At 41.9% G+C, this 20,306-nt stretch overlaps 1 protein-coding gene across 3 annotated transcripts in view; it reads left to right on the top strand.

Moving 5' to 3' along the window:
* Positions 1–8,038: 8,038 nt before the first annotated feature.
* APOH (apolipoprotein H) overlaps positions 8,039–20,306 on the top strand; it is a 570,693-nt gene continuing 558,425 nt past the window's right edge. Inside the window, exon 1 of one of the 3 annotated variants that reach the window (XM_078654313.1) lies at positions 8,039–8,429. In XM_078654313.1, coding sequence (XP_078510439.1) covers positions 8,375–8,429 — 55 coding nt within the window. In that variant the 5' untranslated portion in view covers positions 8,039–8,374. The remainder of the gene's footprint in view (positions 8,430–20,306) is intronic. The other 2 variants (XM_078654312.1, XM_078654311.1) reach the window with 2 other exon arrangements.

Here is a 20,306-nt window from a genome sequence, read left to right as displayed (position 1 = left end):
TGATGTCCAGGTCCACAGTCTTACCCAGGGGTATCTCAGATCACTCCCCCGTCTCCCTTCGTCTCGGACACTCCGCTAGCAGCGCCCGCCCGGTATGGCGAATGAATGCCTGGTTCCTGCAGGATGTGGACCGCGCGGAATCCCTTGGGCAGGAGCTGCAGCATTATTTCTCAACTAATGCGGGCTTGGTCCCCTCGCCCGGCACGCTGTGAGAGGCCAGCAAAGCCGTTATGCGCGGGGTGGCTAGAGGTCTGGTCCACGCGAAACGCCTTGAAAACTCCATCCGGCACACACAGCTGGAGGTCCGGGCGGCACGGCTGGAAGATGCCCAGGCTACCTATGATAGCGACGATTCCGCCCGACAACTTACACTGATCCGAGAAGAAATTTGCCAGATCTCGCTGGAGTCCGCTAAATAGCTTTGGCGCTCCTCGGTGGCCCGTGTGTACGGATGGGGGGATAAAAATGGCAAATTTCTCCACAATCTGGTGTCCTATCCCAAAGCCAATCGCATCATTCCTGAGATTCAGGATGGGACCGGGGCCAATCATACTACCTTCCAGGACATTGCCCAGACGTTTGCGGGCTACTACTCAGCCCTTTACACAGCCCAACCCCCTCAAACTTCCCTGGCAGTCTTGCTGGCTGAGAGCAGGACTCAGCTGCCCTGCCTTTCCCAGGCGGACTCGGAGTCCCTGAATCGGCTGTTCACCCCAGAGGAGATACATGGAGCTATCCTACTGTTGCGCTCCGGCAAAACGCCCGGGCTCAACGGGAATCCCCCAGAGTACTATGCGGACTTCCCGGACACTTTGGTCCCGCACATAGTGGAACTGTTTAAACACGTAGTCGAGGTGGGGACCTTCCCGCCAGAGACTGATTTGGCCACTATCATAGTCCTCAAGAAGACACAGCGGCCCTCCCTCGCATGTACAGACTACCGTCCCATCTCCCTTATCAATACGGAAGTTAAAATGTTCGCCACCGTGGTGGCCCAACGGCTACATCGCCATTTACAAGAACTGGTACACCCAGATCAATGCGGCTTCATGCCAGCCCGGGGGACCCGGCACTGCATACGCCGTCTTCATCTTGTCCCCGTGCATCACCATCTACTCACCCTGTATCTGGCACTGCTCTTCATAGACTTTGGGAAAGCATTTGATACGGTAGACTGGGGTTACCTTAGGGATGTGTTGGAGAGGATGGAGTTCGGCCTCCCTTTACGATGCCTTATCTGGATCCTGTAGTCTACCCCCAAGGCGAGGGTCATATCATCATTAGGGGTATGATAACATGTATTTAAAAGACCTGCTGGTTTCAGTGCGCACTAGTGTACCTGTTTAAATGTATGTCACTTTAGGGATTAACGGGTTGCTTCTCATTGCCTCATAGGAACTTATGAGCACAGCAGAAGAATATCATAATTTCTCGCTGGTTTTAAGGTGTATACAGCGACCGGATATGATCGGCTTAGTTAGAGCTTGGTGAGTGGTATTTAAAACTGACAGCTCAGTACGGTATTGGGATTAGTAGGGTAATCTAATTTGCGCTAACAAGTCCCCTTTTCTCCCTAACATTAGGATTTTATTGAATAAAATATTTTAAAGTTGTGATACATGATTGATATAAAGGACTTCGAAGTGAGAAGGCTTGAATGAATCCTCTTTGTGGTAAGACATTTAAAAGATGTTTTTGAATTAAAAAGAAGTTCACACTGATCTTGTGATACACCCTTAATATATGGTCTCTTATCTATAGGTCGAATTTATTCGATGAAATTTAGACTTTTGGGACCGGAATGCCCTTATTGAAAATAATTACTGATTTCCTTTGAGGTTAGTAGCTAGTTGGTACCTTATGAGTGCAATAATCCTTGCTTAGGTTCACAAATAGTTTAAAATGAAACCTCCATGTTGAGGCAGGGCTTACCTGCATGTTAATTTGTTTTCCTTCAGATACCCACTGAGTAAATATCCCTTTTTGGATTCTGTTGATAAAGCGCACAGCTAGAAACACAGAGGAAACTGTACACAGAGTTCGTGATTCTAATTTTAGGTAAGATACCAAGATGTATATAATCCATTCAGTTAAGTCAGTGCACCGTGAGTGCTATAAATATCTCCAGGCACAGTACCCGAACCAGGATATTGGTTATAATTCATGGATAGGACAGGCATATATGGTTAAATTGTGGCGGTCATCTCTTTTTTATTATCCTATTCTCTTTCCTTTCTTTCTATTTTTCTATCCTTTTAAATCTAATTTGATTGGGATTCTTGTTGGGCTAAAAAAGACATGTATAAAAGAAAATAATTAAGTTGTTTATGTGCATTACATACAATGTATGAAATGGAGAATAGACATCTAGCTAATTCAGTAAGCTACAATCATTGCATCCCAAGGGAGCGTGAATCGCCCGCTATTATACTAATGTTTTATGTAATAGGAATATGCATAAAGTTCTATTTATCATAAATATGAATTTGGTCAATGACATGAATGCACTATCAATTAGCATATGCATAGGTGTTTTCTATATATATAATGAGCGGTACATCAAGATTTATAGCAAACATGTGTATAACCGATAGAAATGTGTAACATACTTATAACTACTAGAGTAATACCATTGAAATTCTGTTGTTACCTTTGTTACAGAAATTGGATGGTAAATGTCCTGATGAAGACATATTTTCATGTTGAAACGCGTCGACCGGATACCACCTAACCTCCTTTGATCTCTAAATTTGATTCTTAAATTGATTGTTTTGTGAATCCTTATATATCAGTCTAGCATTTTTATTAACTTTTATCAGTGTATTGATTGTTATTAACTGTATTTTTATTCGAATTAAAAATGTATATTTTTTGATACCCTAGTAGTTTGTTTGTTCACTCTATTGTGTTACTGTTGTATTTTATGCCTGGGAGTGTTAGTTTACATACACTTCCTTTTTTTATTCTCCAATGTACCATTTTCTTATTCCTTACAATTATTTTCATGTTTCTGATGTTTGCTGTTTGACATACCTTTTCTTTCCCTTCCACTTTCCCTTTCTCTAGTACCCAGACCTATTTTCTTATCATATTTGCATTCCAATGTTTGTTTTATTTTGCTCATAGTCTTTAAGTTACTATTCCAATGTATTTTGCTTTGACACCTGATTTCTTCCTTGTTATTATCAAATAAAATTTTCTTGAACTTAAAAAAAGTGCCTGAATAAGTATGCCAAGTTGCTTTCAAGTACTATACTAAGGATGTGACCCTTTCTATAGAGTCCACCTCCTTAACGTGACCTCCCCTTTCAAATATGTGATAGCTGAAATTCGAACGCAAATGTATAATCTTGAAGAAATAAGAATTACCTAACCTGCTATGACCACAACTAGCAAATGGCACTTGGAAGAAAAAAAACGATGTTTTATAATATTACGATTAGTCTGCAGTCATTTGTTTCAAGCAGTTCACTTAAATAAAGGATGGACAGACTATTACAAATTGAATTGTGTATACTGGAATGTTACCTGATACACGCTCTAGCCAAATATTTCATTTTTTACAGTGGTTGGTGCAGTTAGGAGGGAATAGAGAAGACAGTAGGGGGACGTAAAGGAAAGGGAGACAACTAGCTTTATGAACTACAACTATTCCTAGGCATTAGTCATGTCGATACCTGGACATGAGAACAGTAGTCACCCATGTTAAAAGGAGTTCCAACTCAAACTAAGCCCTATACGTCCGAGGCGACTAGTCTGCTGCGGAGCAACATCAAAAACAAGTGCAGCATCTGCCCGGAGACTCAGTACATGGGACACATGTGCAGGAAAACACACCTGGGTGGTAAGAGTGCTGGAGAATGATGTGGTGCAGGTGGAGCCTGGGGAGGTCACATCTTGCCAAGCCTAGCAGAGTGATGCAAACTAAAGAATACAAGCTCTGTCCAAGAGAGAAGTGATGGCACAGAAATGGAAGCGGCAAGGGTTTAGCTCATCCAGGCATCAGCAGGCTTCAACAATGTCAAAGAGAGAAGTTGCACAGCAAGCAGGACTCCCAAAGATGAAAGGCCCTTGTGAGTACAGTCACACCTCCCCATGCCCTGGGTCTGTCTTACTTCAAGGGGAAGACAAAAGGGGTAGAGGCAGGCAGCGACAGGGAAGTCACATGACCACAAAAGACAGGTCCACTCTCTGTACGTTTGTGAATAGGGTGGCACGGGGAATAATGAGCAGAGGAGGGAAAGAAGAGACAATAAGGGGGGAAAGACAAGCAAAACAAACCGAATATTACACGACTGCTACAATCCAATGCATCGACCACTGGGTTTCCCTATTGACAATGTTCCTAGCACTGTCACTGCAATATGTGAGTATCTCAACTATGCACTAGGGAAAGAGTGCGGAAGTGGACTCCCTTCAACATGCTCATAGGGCATGGGGGCTTCAACACAGCTAGGGCGGTATCAGGGGAGGAAAGGGAGCAGCAAGTGGGGAGGAGTGACTGACGTCTATACGAGAGGGCGTTGGCCCTGCACCATCGGTCCCTTTCCATACTAAGGTGCGTCATTCATACTGCCCCTAATCTGACTGTTTGGTGCCGGTAGGTTGCAGTACGTGATAATCTAGGCCAGATGTTAGGAGGGCACCTGGCAGTGTTGGTTAGATTGCGATGAAAGAGAATGCATGGGCGCAGCCCCAGCAGGGATTTATTACAATACCCCGGTTTACTCATCGCAAGATGTGCGGACCATGGGCTTGGCTTTCAAGGGACGGTGCTGGAAGACTTTATTGAGACTGAGCAGCGCAAACCTATCTGTGGACGTTGAGATACCACGCATTACAGAGGCACGCTCTGATTACACAACCACAGTATGCTCGTAATCCTATGTTTAATAATGTTAGCCTTCCTCCACAAGTTTACTACAAAGCACCATTATTTGTTGAGAGGGACGTGAGCGTTGTACTGGACTGTGTAGCAGGGGGGAAAGCCCCAGGCATGGATGGAATTCCGGCTGATATTTTTTTATCTGACCGGAAGTCCTGGTGCACCTACTTTACAATGTTGGCCAATGCAGTGGCCATGGGAGGGAAAGTGCCTGCCTCATGGAAGGGAGCCGAAATAATTCCCATATATAAAAAAGGCGACAGATCCCTGGCTAAAAACTACAGACCCATTAGTTTGATCGACACAGCTCAAAAGCTAATGGGCCGATTAGTGCAAAATAAACTGCAGCAATGGATCGACGAAAATAACATCCTGTCATCGTATCAAGCTGGGTTCAGGCCCTTAACTAGCAGCGTCGACCAAGTCCTCCACTTTCTAACAATTTATTGGAGAAATGTCACCTTGAAAAAGGGGACATTGTATGCAGTTTTTGTAGATTTAAAAGCCGCTTTCGACCTGGTCCCCAGGGAAAAACTTTGGCAGACTTTGATGGATGCTGGCATAAAACAGGAATTGCTCACACTCCTTGTTCGCCTACACGAAAACAATTTTGCTAGGATACGATGGGGCAATCAAGGAGATGTAACTGATTCCTTCCCGGTAGAACGTGGGGTGAGGCAAGGGTGTGTCCTAGCGCCAACTCTCTTCTCTATCTATATAAATGGTATCGTTAAACATCTAGAGAAGATTGCTAGGGACGCCCCTGTAATAGCCGGCTCTCGTGTACCAGTTCTCATGTTTGCGGACGATACATTATTACTTTCCCGCACCCCTAGTGGGTTACAAAAAGTAGTTGATGCCTTTGGTGTTTATTGTGATGAAAGGGGCCTAGAATTAAACACCACCAAAACGAAATTTATGTGCCTCAATCAGCAGTCCTCCTTCAAGGGTGTAATAAAATACAAAGGAACAACCTTAGAAAGAGTGGACTCTTTTACATACCTAGGTATCACTCTGCAAGAAAACATGAGCTGGAAGCATCACATAACCACAACCCTACTGAAATTTAGACAGCTAGCAGGTGCCATCTCGCTAAAACACCGAACCTCACTGACTAAACCTGTGAATTGTGTTATGGAAATCTATTCTATGAAAGTACTGGGGGCTTGTTTATATGGTTCTGAATTATGGGGTTTCTCAAACTTGAGCGAATTGGGCCGAGCTGAAAATAGGTTCCTAAGAGGGGTCGTAATGGTCCCCCAAAGCACACCAACAATTCCGTTAAAACTAGACCTGGGTAGAAAATCGGTTGTGGATATAGCGAGGCTTCGGCCCCTCCTATATTGGAGGCGAATTATGGTGACCCCAGAACTAGGCCACTATGCAGCTGCATTGATGGATGTCATCAAATTCGATCGTTTCCATACTATCCCATGGGTAAGGGAGTTGCGGGGACTACTTACAAAATTGAAATTGGACCACTTATGGGACAACAAAGACCCAACTTGCTTCCCTTCTAAGGAAAAACTAAAAGATTTATATTGGGAAATGATATATTTTGCAATGTTTAGTGACAGTATAAACGTAAATCTAACATCTCGTTTTTTAAATTTAAAAATGTATCCCTCATATGAATCTTTTTGGGACCTAATTGAAAAACCTTATGATAGAAAACTTTATTTTCAATTCCGCATTGGCACATTACCCTTAAATGCGTTTAAGAAGCATTGGTCCCAGACATGGGATGAACATTGTCACCATTGTAATGAGGAAATTGAACATATCTCCCATTTCCTGTTTTGTTGTCCACTGTATTTGACCCCCAGACGTAAGTGGTTAAAACCGGTGTGCTTAAAGTTAGGAACCCGAAGCCAATCTGAAGCCCTTAGGATACTTGCATCAGACTGTACAACATTATATGTGGTTGGTGTAGCAAAATATTTGGCGTGGTCGTGGCTAATTCGTACCCGATCACTAATGGCTACTGTATTATAATGAAATTATGTATATCCTTAAATTGTATTTTTGCGTCATAGATCATGTTCTTTACTTTTTAACCTATGGAATGTGTTTATTTAAACTGTAATAATGTGTTGTAATTTTATGAACTTTTATTATGTACTATCCGGCATTTAATGTTTAATATGTATTTTTAGAAGTATTTTTAGAAGTAGTATTTATTGTATAGGGTTAGGTGAATGCTTTTATGACAAAATGTCGAATAAAGCTTAAATATAATATAAAAAAAAAAAAAAGATTACACATAGTACTCCTTAAATTCTGCAGGATTTATGAATGGAGTCAAGGTGAGAGGCAGGCTTCCGAATGTGAAGGGGAATAGAAGGCAAGAAAACTGACCGTGTGCTCAAACTGCTCTACCATCACTCCCTCACTACTCCCAAATACTGCTCCACACACTGACCCTCCGTTACAAACTGCCTGTCATGCAGCCCTAGAATAGACACTGTTCATGCCCTGTATACTTTCACCACACGCATAGCATCTGCACTGTACACTGCCCTGGCTTCCTCATCCATCTGTCCACTCACCTAACCATTCATTCATCTATTCATGCATCCAGCCATGCACTCAGTCACAGTCACTTAATCCATCCAAGAAATCACCCCTGATTCATTTACCCTTTTGTCCAACACGGACTCATTTTCAGGTCTCCCAATACAATTAACCGCAGTAAGGCACACAGAAACTTGCTAATCAATGAAGACGCATTTTCGCTGATCCGAAAGTATGCCAGATGAGCGGTGCCAACTCTCATTGGGCCATATTCTCAAGAAAGGGCGGTACATTAAGGCCACTTTTATCGGCAGGAAACTGCCGCTAAAGCAGCGATAATGGGCTTGATAATATGCCCTTGTGAATTCCCATAGAAACCCAGGTTAACACCAGAACATGGGCTTCTATGGGAATTCAGTTTCCTGCTTCTATGGGAATTCAGTTTCCTGCCGATAAAAGTGGCGATAATGTACATCCCTTTCTTGATAATATGGCCCATTGTTTTTCTGGGGCCGGGCCTGTACTTAAAAAGCTTTTAATGCCCCGAAATGTAAAACGAGGGAGTGAACTTCCATGAGGAAATTTCCAAGCATTGACTAATGGCTAGCTAGGGCAGTTCAAATGCTTTTGGAAGACTGGAGGCAAACGTCAGCAAAGACCAGCAAGCTAGACCCTGTCTTTCTTCGAGGGTAATATGAGAAGCGGTAGCACGCGGGCGGAAGGGCCACTGTCTCGATTGTCCTTGGCTTACAAAAACACCAAGTTAATGTCTTAAGCAGAAGCCTCGGTGTCTTACTTTCTCAAAAGTCACGTGGTGAGAGCTTCCTGATGCTTTCCAGATGTCCCGCGAGTCTTAGTTCCTATTTAAGTGGGTTTTTGTAAACAGGACTGGTTAATGCTCGAAGCCTCGGTTCAGAAGACGGTGATCATCGGGCTGAGTTTGGGTCACTCCTGAGTGCGCGGGAGACGCTTGCCATGTTGTCGGTCGTGGGGCTTTTTGTGTGGGCAGCCTCCGTAGGAACTGATGCAGGTAAGGGGCTGATGTTTTATTAAAGTAGCATGTCCTCAGCTTAGATGCAGACATTAAAGGTTTCATGGCAGATGTTGTAATTGCAACTTGTAGTTTAAGAAATTGTTTTATTCAAAGTGCTTTAAATGTAATATTCTAATACTTTTAGCTGCTAATTGGCCTCCTGTCCTGTGCGACATCTTCAGCCAGAAGTCACCGAACAGCCAAAAGCCCTGTCCTTGTTGGCATTATTAAGTCTATGCTTTTATTCTCAAAGATGAAACTGCGATGCCCAAAATATCACGTGATGTTGAAAGGCATAGACGAGCGAAACGTGTGAATCGAGGGTAGAGGACGGTGGTTGAGCTACTGAAAGCCCGAGCCTGGCTCGAGCCTAAGGCCTGGTTCTGGATCAACTCAAGGTCTATTCGGAACCTCGAGCCCATAACGAGCCGTATTTTCATATGGCGTTTGCCTGCCAGTGCCACCCTCCCTCTACCCTTCTTTCACAAAGAGGTAACAACAAAACGTTATTATTTTAGTTAAACAGGAGTAACAAGTAGATACCGGCTCAGTGGCTCAAAGTGAAACCAGAAAACCTGGGTTAATCGTGGCTTCCCCGTTTAACCAAATCGTGTGATTTTAGCCAAATATTTAACCGCTCATCCTTTTTTCTCGACCTCCCTCATGTAAGCACCTTCCATATATGAGCTCAGAATACCCCCTGTAAAACCCATAAGGTTTGATATAATAGACTTTAATGTTGCTCTATATATAAGAATGTGGGCCATTATCAGAGTTCACACGACCACTGTCGTGTCTCTTAGTTCACTAATGACACTGTCGCTAATAAGGGGGCGGGGCCTGGAATGACTCTAAATTGCTATAATGTGTCGTATAATGTACTATTGCGTGTGAAGAAATACATTTTCTTGAATTTTCAAGAGACTTTATCTAATATTATGTGATGTTTGTTGTATGATTTACATGGCTCGTGCGCAGGCCATACCCTTGGCTTAGCTCTGACTTGGCTCGCCATGTTTGTTAGCACGCCCACCTCTAATCATGAGATGGGCCCACCCTGGTCGATGCTTTTACTTTGTTTTCCGTGCGTAACACACCAGCTCGGTGGATTTAACACCTCCGCAAGACCTAAGTGTGTAACTAATTCACAGGTGCATTTGCCTTCCGAAAATTGGTACACCCGTTCATCTTTCTGAGATCATAAAATGAGTATTAATGAGTTGGAAAACAATAGTACCTTATATTTAAGCACACAGACTTTCAGTTCTTATATGTTCTGCAATATATGGATAACTTGCTATCACTGACTGAACGGGGCCTAAATGTAGCAGCCTTTGCTACAGTCAGTCCATGCAATGTTGATTCCGTGCTGCTCAGCTTGCACAAAAGTTGCTTTAGAACCTGCCTGATTTTGCTGATGTGCGGGGTAGTCATCTTGTTTCTTCAAGTGAACAGACAAATATGGTGGCAGTGGTATAAAAATATTCTGCACATCCAAAGATACCGGCTATGTAAACAACCGACTAAGTAACGTGTGCTCAATATGCCGGAAAAACTATCCCACCGAACTAGTGTAAAATATACGTGAAAACTCCTTCAAATAGCCCAAATACATTAATAAACCAGAACACTACACAAAGTCTTTTGTTGGTCTGCTGATGAAGCAGGTCCAATTCTATTGCTGAAGAATTCAAAGGTCCAGCAGTGTTTGCAATGTTTGTACATACAAGGACAGCCGACACGTGTTTCATCTTAGATGACTTTTTTAAGGCTGTAAGTTCATCAAATACTTACGTCAGTGCATTATTTTTCAGTAAAAAAGTGCGCAAAGTGCTACCCCATGCTTGCATGCTGTAAAGGTTATATCAATTCACCAATCCGGATCAATATAGCGAAGAAGACACCAAAGCTACAATTGATAGATCATAGTAAAGCCCAACATAAAGTGCAAGAATAACCCACATTTTGTGCAACAATACAAAGGAATCTATTAAAGTAGAACAATCATCATAGGCTAATAGTCCACTTAAGAGGAAAGTTGAGGGATTGGATTGGAGGGGGAAGAAATTAGTAAAATCACCACTTATGACACATCTCCAAAGGAGAAAGGCTCACAGTCTATGTCTTATGTAGAGCACGGCTGACCTGTATTTCAAAATACCTGATTAATGTACCTAGGTGGACCGGTCCAGTCGAACCACGAGGGCCCAAGCGGTAAACCTGAACCCTCGAAAAATGTAGACCAGTTTTATTATAGTATGTTAAAAAGTCCCTTGTTGCCATGTGTTAACATCTAACCCATCATGAGTTTTCTAAAAGCTACACACCTGATGCCATATGAGTTAATGAAAGCAGTATCACTGCGAGCTGGGCTAAAAGTCAGCCTGTGAGTTTTGACCATGTAGTACTAGATGACAGGGAAGAAGGGAAATCCATCATGTAAAAAGAAAAAAGGGAAATGTCCATTTACATTCCACATGGTCAAATATTGCAACAGTCAAAAGGTGCACAACCAACGTGTACCCTATTGAAGTATACCCCCAAGTACAAGTGTCATTGACATGATAAGTGCTGCTGGAGTCACAATTTCGTATAGAAACTGTATCTATGGGGCCATGAAGGCCCGTATTTCTTGATGGTACATGTTACAAGAGAAAAGGAAATACTGTAACACGCTGCACCGAATATGGGTGATTTTTATGTAAAAAAAATGGCCCGATATCATTTGCAAAATGATTATGCAAATTCAGAATATTATGCTAACCCACAAAATAAATTAGGATAACTACTCTATGGCCATGTTATCAGAAAGGCGCCTCAAGAAGAGTTGAAGAGCCAAGCCTAAGTCAGGATTTGGCAAAAAGGAACAGCCAGCCCAAATAGTAATAGGAGACAGCAATGCAGCTCTCTCCTCTCGCAAAGAAGGAATCACACAACCACCTAAACCCCTCCCACCGGGTACCTAGTAATATACTCTAAAACCCAAAAAAAACCAACCCACAATGTATCATATCACACAATTTCGCTTCATTCTATTGGTTAAGGAAGGGGATGTACTATCACATCACTCTCATCATGAAACTTCTGTAAGACTGCTGATTGTCCTATTTACTCATTTTATCAACTTCCAGCCCAGGAAGTACAAAATTCGAGCTGTCGTCATAGAACACATTTCCTCCATCTCAGTCATATAACAACCTTTGAGACATGGTTAATTTGCGCTGCTCTCTAAGGAAGTGTTCCGCTTCCGAAGATTATTTTGTTTCTCCATGTGAACTTTGGCAGGCACAATGAACCCAGGAAGGACAAAACAGTTTTCCACCTTCCCTTTCTCGCTCAGATTAAACTTGCATTTATTTTCTAAAATGACTCTCGGACCTTTTCTGCAGAGCAGAAAACCAACACATTTATTATTAATCACTTATATTGCTATACCACTACACACCTACCCATGTGCATCCTAGATTAATGTTATTTCCAACACATATTAGTATAGAACAATCAAGCAGCCTTAGTCCTTTCATTTAGTCATAAGCATTTGCAGCTTACTCCAGCATTGTAGTTTGCGCTTGTGCAGTTTTATTTTACTCTTATGTTAGCTCATTTCGCATGCAGTTTGCATACTGTTAGACCTGGCATCTTTGGCGTGGTTTCCCCCTATCTTTTTGCCTCTACCTCCTGTATTTTTGATGCTGTGCTGGATTTCGTTTTTGCTGGTTTAGATGCTTTGGGCACTTTGCCACTGCTGTTCAGTGTCAAAGTGCAAGTGCTCCCTGTGGATATTGTTATTATGATTGGTTATCCATGATTGAGATATTTGTGTCACCAAGAAGTCCCTAGTAAAGTGCACTGAGTGTGCCAGGGCTGGTGATATCAAATGCTATTAGTGGGCCTGCAGCACTGATTGTGCCACCCACATAAGTAGCCCTAAAATGGTGTCTCAGGCCTGCCACTGCAGGCCGAGATCGTCACAGCGCCTGTTGCCGCTGCCGGAGACGTCGCATCTTTCGTTTGCGGGAAGATCACCATCGCTGCGAGCATCGGCGCAGAGCCTGTCATCGCTGGGTGAGATGGCCGCACCGCTTGCTTGCGGATCGCATCACGTCGCTGCGAGTGTCATCGCAGAGCCATCGCATTGAGGAGCCGTGAGAGGAAGATCGCCGCTGGATCACGCATCGTCGCCCCGGAGATCGTCGCAGCCCCTCTAGATCATCGCATGGTGCCTTTTCGAGAACCAAACTTCCTAAGGAACCTACGCACCGGAATCCACACAAGTCATCGCCTTCCTCCCCATAAAGACCGGATTCGTCGCAACACGCCCGCTGCTGCAGCAGGGCTGTCGCCGACGCCTCCCCATGGTCTCAGGAGCAACGCATCGCTTGTATTCCACCGCACCAGCTTCTGCTTTGGAATTTTGTTGCATTTAAAAGGTACTGTTGGCTAAACGTGACGCTGTGAACTTTTCACGCAACTGTGGATTATTTTTATTGCAACTTTAAGAACTCTTTCGCAACCATATTCATGAACTGTATATGTTGGATTTTTGTTGTTTTGGTCTTGTGTACTTTAGATTTTATTTTTCTAAACTGTTGTGGAGTCAGTTTGTGGTGTTTTCACTGTGTTACTGTGAGTGTTGGTACAAATACTTTACACTTTGCCTTTTGATAAGCCTGACTGCTTGTGCCAAGCTACCAAGGGGGTGAGCAGAGGTTATCTAAAGAGTGTTTCCTCCTTACCCTGACTAGAAGCAAGGGTCCCGATTTGGACAGTGGTGCCTACCTCTGCCAACTAAGAGACCCCCAGTTTTAACACACACCACTTGATTAATGATTTCACACTGTGGGAGTTCAATCTGAGCAGGTTTTATTTCGTGAAAACCCAACATCATCACTTAGTTGGCCGTTTTAACAATTCCATAACCATGACAACATTAATAAATGTAAGTAACATTGTAACCGGCCACATACCTGGAAAATTTCGAACTGCTGAAGTCACAATACGGTATGGGGACAGTTTTATTGGGGCCATGATAAGCCTGTGATTCTCGTCAGAACAGTGCTATATGGGAGCGGGAGATAGGTCACAAACTGTACAAATTAGAGCCGATATGTAGTATTAAGAAAAAGATCAAATGTGTCCCGTAAATTAGTTACTCATCAATATAAATTTACTAGACGTGTTCGCTAGCGTGTTTGTGCTGATGCATGGGCGCCCAGCTGAGCTCGGCATCTATTTAAAACTGAGAGTGCTAGAAACAAAGAAGGGCCAACCTGCACGGAAGTTCGGGCTAAATGCAAGTGCCATAATGGAGAGGTTCTCCATAGCGTGACAAGTCGATTTACTGTTACCCTGCCGGCTAAATAACTGACCAAAAGTGTGGGGGGGGGCAGAGGGACATTCATAGCCAATATAACTCAGAAAGGTTAAAAGTTCAAAACGGTAAATTGTCAATAGAAAGTATTGTGATAAGGTCATATAACGTAGTGCCACAGAGTAAATAAGAGAATCGACCAGTTCTGGTACATCATATTATACCCAACCTCTTGTTATTGTAGAAGTCATTATGATAAAGGCTGGAGCTCCTAAAGGCACTGTTCAATAAGAAAAAAGGAGCAAACATCTTAAATGGTGTAGATGAGTCATGCAGAGGACGGCTGGGAGCCGAAATATGTAATGTAGTGTATTTAAAAACAGAAGTACCCCAAGTGAAAAATGGAAAACTAAAGAATATACATATGGGCTCCATATGTTTACAATTGAAACAAACTAATCTTAGGTCTCCCCATACATAAATGTTATATACAAAAAAGAGAGAAGGACATATCCCATGTCCATTGGCAAAGCACACGTGTACAGACATGTAATCACAAATTACTCTGTTGATAAGCAAACATTGAATATGAAACAATCCAGTTGTATGGTTTACACTTTTAAGTGTACAAAATAACCATCATAGTTTTCTTATCACGAATATTTAAAGAGTTATCTTAGTAACAATTTCTTAGTAAATCATTTAGGGGCATATTACCAAGCAATAGCGATAATTATCGCTATTGCTTGGTTAGAGAGAAAATTTTACCGCTAAGCTTCGGCGATTTTTACCGCAGATAAACCTTGGTATTACCAAGGTTTATCGCAAATGCGATAAAAAACGGCCACAATGCATGAATATCGCTGAAAAGTCAGCGACATTCATGCATTATGGAGCTAATGCTCTTAGCCATGTTATCCACCTCCCATTGGATAACATGGCTAAGAACTGCTCAGGGGCAGGTGTTAGCTTTTGGAGATATTCGCGCTTAGCGCGAATATCTCCAAAAGTTGGTAATAGGAGATAGCGATGTTAGCGACTGTTTCCAGTCGCTAACATCTTGGCACGCCCACTTTGCATGTCATTAGTGATAAATATCACTGACATGCAAAGTGGGGCCCAAGATGGTCGCTATCTCCTACTAGCTGTCGCTAACTGGTGTTAGCGACAGCTAGGTAATAGGGAGATCATTTTATCTCCGCTTTCTTGGCTTTTAAAGCCAAAAAAGCGGAGCTAAACCCCCTTGATAATATGCCCCTAAGTTCTCTGACAATGCAGAATCACAAACAAACTTTTTCCCAAAGATGGATGTTCATTCATCTAAAAATACATACAGTTCCCGATCTATGTTTATTTCAAGGTCAACTGCCGTAAATTTGTTAATATAGAACATTTCAAGCTTCCTTAATGCGTGTGTCCTGTCCCCTCCTGTTGGGTGTTCCTGGGTATTCCCAATTCATAGAGTCTTAGATGAGTCAGTTCTTCAATCCCATGTTGTGTGCTAAAGTGATTGAAAAATGGATAGTTGCTTTTATGATTCTAGATGGCACGAATATGCTCATGGATTCTTTCTTTAAGTGGTCCGATGGTACTTCCTATGTATATATGATTATATATACAAATAATACAATACACTAAAAATTTGGTGTTACAATTTATAAAAGCATCAATTGTATATTTCATGGTGGTGTTGTACTGAAAGCCTTTTATTTTGTCTAAAGTATAAGGGCACAGTGTCCACATTTAAAGAAGCCTTTTGATTGTGGAGGTAACCACCCCAATTTGTTTTAATTTCTATTGGGGTTCAAAAAGCTAGGACACAGTATATTACATAATGTTTTGCCCAGGCTGTATGTAACCGTTGGTTTATAAGAAAGAATACGTTAAGAGTAGGTTCAATGTTCAGTACATTCCAATGTCAATATTTGCGAAGGATGTTATGGAACAAATGACTCGAGTTGTTGTACGGAGTAATCATAGCCACTTTGGTTTCTCTTTTTGGGCAGTCTAGTATTGGATCTCAATAGAGTATATCTTTTGGTTCATAAAATGTATTGCTTTGTCTTAGTAATTACTTCAATATGATAGCTCCTGGCTATAAACCTTCTTTCTGCCCTGTCTATTTCAGCAAGGAATTCTATCTCCTCACTGTAACCGAGTCTTACCCTTGTTGTCGCCCCCATAGGGTATTGAATATATCCGTGACTTAGGGTGTGAAGTCTATGCATGCAGAATGGAGGTGCACGCTGTGGATTTTCTGAAAAAGGTTGACAGAATTTTAGAGTCTTTATCATAAAGTTTGAGGTCAAGTTGCACAATTTATGTTTGACTGTACTGGTACGTGAATGTGATTTTTTGTGAACTGTTATTGAGAAATGTACAAAACTCTAACAGCAGTTCCAAACTACCTGTCCAGATCATGAAGACACTGATGCATCGACACCAGTAAACCTCATGGTTTATCATTTCCAAAGGGCATTCATTTCAAATATAACATTTTTCCAGCCACCTGATGTACAAATTGGCAAACGAACGGTAACATTTTGATCCCATTGCTACACACTGACATTGATGAAACCAGGTCCCATTGTGCAAAAATACATTATTGTCCAAGACTAGTGTTATCCTTTCAATCAACATTTGGGTTTGTTCCCATAAGGTGCCATCTCTAGAGGAGAGAAAATTTTGAATTGCCCTAACACCCAATGCTTTTGGAATGGATGTATATAAAGAACATTTGTCCAAAATTACAAACCAACAATCATTTGACCAGTTAAAATCCACCAATTGGTTAAGAAGATCTTTGATGTTTCCGTCAAATGAGGGGAGATTGTGTACAAACGGTTGCAGAAATGTATCAATGTACTCTTAAATATGTTCAGTGGGTGAGTCAATCCCTGAGATAATTGGTCTTCCTGGTGGAAAAGCACCTAGTTTGTGTATTTTAGGTAAAATATAAATAAAAGGGGCTCTGGGTTGAGGATTGTACATGTACTGGTATTCCAAATCATCACTAAGACATTGATCCTGCCAAATCTTAAGTTTCTTTTCCAGTAGATCTGCGATACTTTTCATTGGGATGTTGGTTAGTTTGCTGTAAGTGGAAGTATCAGGTAACTGACTATCTATCTCCTAAACATAGTCTTCCTTATTCATCATTACCAAACTACCTACCTTATCCGCTTCCTTGATGATAATGTTAGAAAGTGGTATTAGTCCTCCTCCTCGCTCATGTTGTCATGCCTATGATGCACCTGTCCTTCACTGGAATCCTCACATGTATAAAGATTATTGATAATCAATTTGTAAAATGTATCTATGGCATTGTCATTTGGTAATGTTGGGAGAAAAGAGGATTTCGGTTTGAGTCTACTGTCTAGGCTGAGATCAGGAGAGATGTTAAGGTCAGACAAGTTTTGTGCAAGGGAAGGTGTAGTTACTTCTTCAGTCTCCAAAGATAGAATAATTTGTAGATCCTCTATATTTCTAATCGTTTTCTGGCATGGTGTTGGTGCTGTTTCACTAGTGTTCATGGACTTCTTAGCTTTTAGAGCAAAAAACTTCTTTAACTTAAGTTTACGTATACATTTAAATACATCTATATACATGTGGCATCAGATGTGTAGCTTTTAGTAAACTCATGAAGAGTTAGACATTAAAACATAGCGACATAGGACTTTTTAATGTACTATAATAAGACTGGTTTATGTTTTTCTAGGGTTCAGGTTTACCCCTTGGGCCCTCATGGTTCGACTGGACTGTTCCAGCTAGCTACATTAATCAGGGATTTTGCAGTACCAGTCAGTCATGCTATACATAAGACATAGACTGGGAGCCTTACTCCTTTGGAGATGTATCACAAGTGTTGATTGACTAATTTCTTCCCTTTCCATTCCAATCTCCCTGCTTTTCTCTTAAGTGCACTATTAGCATATCAGAATTGTTCTACTTTAATAGATTGTTTTGTATTCTTGCAGAAAATTTGGGTGATTATAGCACATATCCTTCAACCTCTAAGGACAATACCTACTGTCCCTCAATAGAAAATCACACCACATCCTAAACACCTTTCTTAAGCTGCCAAATAATAGATGCCAGTTCTATGTCTAAAAATAAGTACCACATTTTCGATCTGTTGACACACAAACAGTGTGGATTACTCTTCATAACTACATTATGGCTGGGACAAGACATGGCTCCACAATTGCATGAAGCTGTTCCACCAGACCATCATAAAATTATTTAAGGAAACAACAACTCTCACCAAATGTGAGGATGTTCCCTTGCCAGGTTGTGAAGCCCTCCTTACCAGATGCAATACCACTCCAATCTTTTTCCTCAATGTTCTCTTCCTCTGCAGACCACCACTGAGAAATGGAGATTTCCCAGACAACTTCCTAGATACATTTATCAACAAGTGCTCACACCCTTGGTGACTTCAACATATGCTTTGACAAACCTAATATGCCCCACTCTAGAACCATTCTCACTGGTCTGTAGGTGTTCAACCTGCAACAGCTCATTCCCAAACCGACACACATTGTGGAACATACATTTGACGTCAGTTTTGGCAACCCAGACATAGTCATATTCCAAAGGGTTATTGTGGCAATATGGTCAGACCACCACCTAGTTTCCTTCCAACACAAGACAGCACACCCCACACCAGCTAAGCACAGTTAACGCGCACCTGCATAAGGACCATAGAACAATCTGATTTTGGAGGGCCTAGAGTCCCAGTTTACTTCCAACACTGATCTGTACACCATAATCTTAGTTAATAAATTCCATGGTTGGCTTCAAGAAACGTTTGATATTTTAATCCTACAAAAAACACTAAAGCATGACAAAAGAAAATGCAGCTCCTTGGATGAATGCCTAAAAAAGACAAAAAATGCAAGCTTCAATGCACCTGACTTAAAACTAACAACACTCAAAATAAATTACACCTACACAGATGTAACAGATTGTACAAGTCAGCAATAAAAAATGCTAAAAAAGCATACTACTCAAGAAGAATCCAGAACTCTAAATGCCCCAATAAAGAATGTAATAAAATAATCACAGAATTTTGCAATCTCAAATACACCACTTCACAGAAATTCTGTCATAAACTGGCAACTCTTTAAACAACAAATGCAGACATGTTGTATTCATACCAGACACACAAAAAACCAACAGAACTAACCCTTTTCCAACAAACCCATCCAATAAAAAGTTAGCACAGCCTCTGCACACCTTCAAAGAACTTTAAGTCAGAATACTGATCAACAACTTAACATGAGGAATATTTCCTGAAGACTGGACCCTCAAGACCATGACAATTACAGACTTAAAGCAAATGGACCATTCCTAGACACACCTATAGAAACAGAAGCCTTCGCCCAGATGCTACAATTCATTGAAGAAAATATCCTACTCTGCAGCTTCCAATAGTAGGAAGAGGAACAGAATCAGTACTAATCTCCATCTGGGACAAGCTTAAAAACACGCGAGTTGGGTTGCTGTGCTACCTCTATGAGACTTTTCAGCTGTCTTTGACACAGTCGATCATACCACACTAATCAAACCAAACCAAAGACTCAATGATTATGGCATAGACTGGTACCGGCCTTGCTTGGTTCATATCTTACCTACACAAGAGAACAAATGTGATAGATAGTCCTCCTTTCTTATTTAAATACTACAGCGTAAAAGCAGGAGTCCCTCAAGCACATCTCACCCCTCCTCTTCAACATCTACATGAAAGCATTGCCAGAAGTGATCAATGATTCTTCTTAAATTGGAAAGCCACTTGGACACTGAAAACTGCAAAATCTTCGATACCTCCGGGCTGGCGGCTAGTGAATGGCACAGAGCCAACTAGAAACTGAGGTACTCACCCATGGTGACCGGAAAATGATGGCCTTCTCTATGCCTGGCATGATGATCTAGAACCACCAATAATCAAAGAGGGGACAATAGGCTTTTAGATTGGTCCAGCATAAGGGCCCAGGGACAATAGTTTCAACAAAGTGATTATGCTGTTCCTCAGGGACAATACAATGGATTCCCAACTTTGAACCTCAGTGGTCGGGTTGGTTCATAACTCCCTGTACTCTTGTCTCTCATCCCTGAGAAACAGCATAATATCTTTGTTGGATCTAGAACCACCACCAAAAATACTCACAGAGGTAAAAGCCTTGGTGTCCATGAATGCCAAGTAGATAAGATATTGAGATCAAGCTCTCTTACAATAAATACACTACAACACATCTTCCCGCAGCTTGGATTCCCTCACAGAGTCCAAACGACAATCTCTCTTGTTTGCACAAAACTAGATTACGCTACTGGTCTATATCATGGCTCATGTTTATCTGCGCCTGTCCGTGACCCGACCGCAACCAGCGCCAAGGACCCTGGTCCTCCGACCACCCACCACTATGACTCAGCAACCCTCCACGCACTCAACCCCGGAAGAAACACAAACTGCCAGCAATTGATGCCAAACACCACCCAAGGCCACTTCTCCTGCTGACACTGCTACCGCACCTTCACCCATCTCTGGAACCCCACTGCTACCT

Source organism: Lissotriton helveticus, chromosome 7, assembly GCF_964261635.1.
Source record: "Lissotriton helveticus chromosome 7, aLisHel1.1, whole genome shotgun sequence".
Lineage (NCBI taxonomy): Eukaryota > Metazoa > Chordata > Amphibia > Caudata > Salamandridae > Lissotriton > Lissotriton helveticus.
Note: the sequence above shows the minus strand (reverse complement) of the source record. Positions and strands in the feature narration are given on the sequence as shown.